The sequence below is a fragment of the Phaenicophaeus curvirostris genome, chromosome Z (genome assembly GCF_032191515.1).
Source record: "Phaenicophaeus curvirostris isolate KB17595 chromosome Z, BPBGC_Pcur_1.0, whole genome shotgun sequence".
Classification (NCBI taxonomy): Eukaryota; Metazoa; Chordata; class Aves; order Cuculiformes; family Cuculidae; genus Phaenicophaeus; species Phaenicophaeus curvirostris.
Window position 1 is genome coordinate 67,649,854 of NC_091431.1, and position 5,160 is coordinate 67,655,013.

General features: G+C 45.8%; 1 protein-coding gene across 1 annotated transcript; it reads left to right on the plus strand.

Annotated features, from left to right (window-relative positions):
• The first annotated feature begins 252 nt into the window (after positions 1-252).
• On the plus strand, positions 253-3,962 carry LOC138733587 (phospholipase A2 inhibitor 25 kDa subunit-like). Its single transcript, XM_069880952.1, has 5 exons — positions 253-368; positions 1,585-1,701; positions 2,864-3,013; positions 3,155-3,295; positions 3,592-3,962. Exons 1-5 carry the CDS (start codon positions 320-322, stop codon positions 3,813-3,815), a joined length of 681 nt encoding a protein of 226 aa, XP_069737053.1. The 5' UTR covers positions 253-319; the 3' UTR covers positions 3,816-3,962.
• Positions 3,963-5,160: the final 1,198 nt, after the last annotated feature.

Sequence of the window (5,160 nt, forward strand, 5' to 3'; positions counted from 1 at the left end):
CAGAGGCTGAGTATTGTTTAAAGTCTGTACCAGAGCCATATAAAATAGTCCCAGGAAAGACAGTCTTTCCTCACAGGCAACATAATGTACATGAGGGAAAGTCAAACAATGTTGTCCGTGTGGAGGAAAAGGCAGAACTTTTACTTTAAATGAAAAAAAGCCAGACATTGATGCCAGTGCTCTGCAACGTCTATAACCTTCAGAACGCTTCCTGAACCTCTACTTCCCCCAATCGCTCCATTTCCTTCCAGTTTATAAAGCTCTTGTGGTGCACGGTTCAGCAAGACTTGGCAGCTGCCTGTTCTTATATCCCATCAGCATGAAAATATCTCTTGGTCTCAGCTTCTTCCTGGCTTTCTTGGACCCAGGTGAGTTTCCTGCTGGGACTTGTGGGGCTACGAGATGTGGAAGTGGCCTGGAAGTAACTGCTCAATGCATGGGGCTGTTTCTCCTTTGGAGCCGTAGGAAACTCTCATCCAGACAAATTGGCACTGCAGAAGAGTGACCAGTCTCGAGGAATCTTTTGTGCTGTGAGCCAATGTGCAGATGAGATGAAGGTGTAGGCATTTACAATGTGAACCAGCTGTCTAAGCTTCCGTGGTGGTCACTGGTGATCCATCTGGGACAGCCATGGGAGTGATTTGGGTTACTCTAAGGCAAACAGACCTTTGGTTGGCTGAATCCACCTCCAGATACCAATTACTACAAACTTAGGGGTCATTTGTTTTTCTCAAAGACAAGGGCATGTGACAGTTTAAATTTAAATGTCATCTCTGCTGTCCTTCAGCTCTGCTCCAGGAGAGCCCTGGTGTATTGGAGGTATTGTGTCATACCTGATATCCCATGTAGATGTCACAGGCACTGCAGGGTGCCTTGCATGACACCAAGGTTTAGGGAACTGGCACATTTCTTAGAGCTCTCAACCCGCATACTGGACCCTTGGGTCCCAATGAGTGTGTGTCAAGGAAGGCATTCTGTTTGTCCTCTATGAATACATACTCCATTCTTTTCTAAGCATTTCCTCATGACTGCCTGGTGTTGTGGTCTGCTTAAAACGTTCCAGCACGTAATTGGTAACATGTTTTCTCTTAATGTCTACAAGGAGATACACTATTTCACAGTTTGTACATAGCACAGTCAACACCCACTGGCAGCCTCTTGATCTCCAGACCTTTGGGTGCTCCTGCTCACTGCAAAGAGAGGATTTGGGACCTGGGAATTTAGGGACACTTTAATGCCTTCCAGGGTGGAGGTGGTTGTGGGGATGCTTTCCTTAGCAAACCAGAAAAAAAATTAAAACCATAATTGGGTAGGACACAAGGGAAGCTGGCTGGGTATCGGTGGTTAAAATGTAAAATTCTATCCCAAAAAGCCTTCCCCTCACTTGTCTAAATTAAAGTTCGTATTACAATAAATGATTATAGAAATAGTAAAAAAGAACCCACAAACTGAGTTATGTAATGGAAAATAAGGTAAGATGAAAGTGGGAAGTGCTGATCAAATGCTGAACCAAAACATCAATGAATGGGGAAATGAGAACCTTCATGACTGCTACCCAGCAATGTGTCCTTCTTCTTTCCCCAGGGACCTCCCTTCAGTGTGAGGTTTGTCACAGCATGGGAAAAAGGTGTTCTGGCCCCATGAAAACCTGTAGTGATGGTGAAGATACCTGTGGCATCATTCAACACGAGATCTTGATAGGTAGGTGAGACATCAAGTATGCCTCTGTGCCAATGTTACTTGTGGAGTGAGGCTGGGGGATGAGTTTGTCTCCACACCTCTGTCTCTGTCCTTATGGTAAGTCCTTGGGTAAGATGTTTGTTTTCCTTTTCACTGATAGAGAACCCAGAGATGAGGAGGGTCCAAGATGGGAAATGCTCATATTCCTCTATCTTGAGCAGCAGTTTCTTTCTGGGAGGGTTTGGTTCCTAGTTGTGGAGGGAAGTATTTAGTCAGCAGAGTAGGAGAAAATATTGGCTTTTAATTCTGGCTAAGGTGAGTAGTTGGGTTGAGAGGCTAGACTGTGACACAAGGCTGCTGGCATCTAGCACTGAGGGTGCGCTGGCCATGGATGGAGAGAGAAGCCAGCCTCTATCTGTCTCTCTTCCTTGAGCAGGGAAAGGGGCATTAGACAGCCTGGTGGCACTGCCAGGGCAGAACTCTCCCCATAGTTGGTTGATAAGCCAAAGACGGGTGCTGAGCCTTGATACAGCTCCACACTTGGTTGTGTTAATGGCGCCATCTCAGTCATTGCTCAACTTTATTCATGCAGCTGTTGGCTTTTAGGATGGAGTTTATCTTATATCCTACCAACTTCGGTGCTAGTAGTTCCAGTGCATGAATTGCCTCCTCTTTCCTCCTTGTAGAGTTGATGGGTCCTCGGTAGACTGCAGTGTAACTGATCTGCTCCTTCTTACACCTTTTGGGTTTGGTCCATGGGAAAGACTGGACTTGCCTGTATCTGGATGCTTGTGGCTGCAATAGACTTGTGCCTGAAGAGGTGGGGACTGCAGGTCAGAGGTGTGTGGGTCACCTCATAAGCTCTGTGTCTGGGGCATTCTGGCTAAGGTGAGCATTTGCTGCACTGCTAGCTGGTTCTGAGGAGTTATGCTTTCCTCCTGCCTTCAAACAATGTGGAGAAGGAGAAATTCCTCACTAGCGGCTCAGATGTGATGGCACACTTGTTGCTCTGAGGGGATCACTAGGATCATCATTGCTGCTTCTAGGGGTCACTCTGCTGCCCCTAGACCTTTCACAGGCCCCAGGATGGCTGCCCAGAAGTTGCTGCTGTAGGAACTAATGGGAGGGGGAAGGGAGTTACCTTGTGGTTAAGGACTTGGTGCTGCATTCCGCTTCATTACAGGGGGAATGGCAATCCCTTCATTCTTCAAGACCTGCATGCCATCCAGTGTTTGCCAGCTTGACCCTATCACTATGAACTACGGGAAGGTAAAAGCAAGGAGCCTCTTAGCTTGCTGCAAGGGCAGTGAGTGTCAGAAAATGTCTATCTCAAGTAAGCTCCATTTCTCCTTATACGCCATCCCCTCTCTGTCTCTCCTCACTTGAGGTGAGGCTATCCAGGCTAAGCCTTCACCTGGCTTGTTGCTCTTCTTCTCTCATTAAAACCAGTTACGGCCCATCTCTTTTCTTCCAGTGCCACCAGAGAACAATGTGCCCAATGGATACCAGTGTCCTGCCTGCTACAGTGTGGACTCCTTTCAGTGTAGTGATGAAATCGTTAACTGCACAGGATTGGAAACCCAGTGCATTGACCTTGCTGGATTAATGAATTCAGGTAACTGCCTTTTATTTGGGGCTGTCTTTCATCATTTTGGTTAAATGGGTGAAACCAGTCTAAGGTGAAGAATCACATAGAAATAAATATGGGAAAAAAATGTGAAGGAAATAAAGAGGAAGAGACATGGAACTGAAAGAGAACATGCTTAAAGCTAAAAAAGGGCAGGGGTGTTCCTTACTTCATAAGGAATGGGCAGCTCCTGGGGTGGAAATGTTGAACTTGCTGGCCAGGGAGGGAATAGCTATGGAGATTGGTTCCCCTAATGCATGGCACATATTTCTTCCCCTGTCTAGGTGGACTGTCTCTAAAAGCTGCCATAAAGGGCTGTACCACCATTTCTGAATGCAGTATTGCAAAAAATGCAAAAACCAATCTGGGGATGATGGACATAAAGTTAAGGCAGTTCCAATGCAAACCAGCTTCTCTTTTGCACAAAGTGAGTTCTGGGTTTGCCCCTCCAAACGCCCTCTTCTTCCCACTCCTATCAGGATTCATCTTGGAGAAGGTGCTTTTCTGATTCTCTCTATTACCAGATTAAGCAAAACCCTTCATGAACTCTAGCGGTCATTTGCATTGAGCCCTGTTTGCTGTGGCTTCTCCTGTGTGGGAAGTTGTTTTCAGATTAGATCTTCTTCTTTTATAATAACACAGAATAAAGACAGTTCTTACATTTCTGCTTTGTCGTTGTTTTAATCTAATTTAAAGTTTCAGAGGTTCAAGTGTTATCAGTTTCATATTATATTTTCTGAGTGCTTTGTTCACACTGGAACTGGCAGACATGGGGTGCCTATAAACTGCACAGGCAACAGTAGCTCTCAGGACCGCCTTAGAGTCTATGTCCACGATCTCAGAATAAGGGGTAAGTTTCAAAGCCATTTTTCTAGGCTCTGAAAAGGACTGGAGGTGAGTTCCTGAGTGGTTTCCTCTGGCTAGAGAGGTAGCTTGCCCTTTATTCCCTTCTTTGCATTGTATTTGTCCATAGTAGGGGAAATCCTTCAACTTAGAGGGCTGCTTGTGGCCTCTAGGCAGTTCTGAAGAAGTCTCTGTTTCAGAGGAGAGTCAGCAACCCTTTGCTACAAGCAAACTGCTCCTGGCAAGAACCTTTCTGTTTGTGGTTGTTTTTCTTGCCTTACCAGACACTCTTCCATTCTGTCTTTGGTTTCATGATTATCTGGATTAAATGTTTGCCTTAGGAGGGTTTAATTTCTTAAAATAGGCAGTTTTCTATGGTGACAGACTGCTGGGCGTCCAAGTAATAGAAAGCTTTACACAATGCTTATTGTTGGCAAAGCTACACCCATACCTGGTGTAGCCTCCCCTCTTCTATGTTCACCACCACCTGGTTATTCTGCTCTTGTCACAGGCTGCCCTAATGGGTCTCCTCAGGCTGGTCCCACACAAAGGCACCGAAGCAAATAATCTCATCACGCACCGTCATTGTGCCTGGGAGGTAACACAGGCTGTGGGCAAGAGGGTAAAGTAGTGGACGCTCTCGGAGATTCTGGGTTGTAGAGTGTAGGAGGGATGTTAGCAAACTTCAGGGTTTCCCTGTGCTTCTGTTCCTGTATGAGTGGCCCATTTTTGGAGGAGACTACAGGCTTATTAAGTGAAATGCATGTTTGTGGCTATCCTCAGTAGGCCTGGCTCACAGTGCAAGTGAGCAGTGTTTTGCATGTGGACTTACAGTGATCAAGCAAAGCAGTGTTATCTCATTGTTCAATACTGTGGCAGAAAGCACCATGGTAATTCTTGGCTGCTGAAACCAGACCATAATGCATGGCAGTAGTGAAATGGCTATGCCTACCTATGTACACATGAATATATGTATGATAAGCTTTTAACCTGCACCATGGGGACTGACT

Bases quoted from the DNA above. Each gene is read 5' to 3' on its own strand.
- LOC138733587 (XM_069880952.1), top strand. From the start codon at position 320: ATGAAAATATCTCTTGGTCTCAGCTTCTTCCTGGCTTTCTTGGACCCA. The intron at 369-1,584 runs GTGAGTTTCCTG...TTCTTTCCCCAG, and splicing joins CCTGGCTTTCTTGGACCCAG to GGACCTCCCTTCAGTGTGAG. The intron at 1,702-2,863 runs GTAGGTGAGACA...GCTTCATTACAG, and splicing joins TCAACACGAGATCTTGATAG to GGGGAATGGCAATCCCTTCA.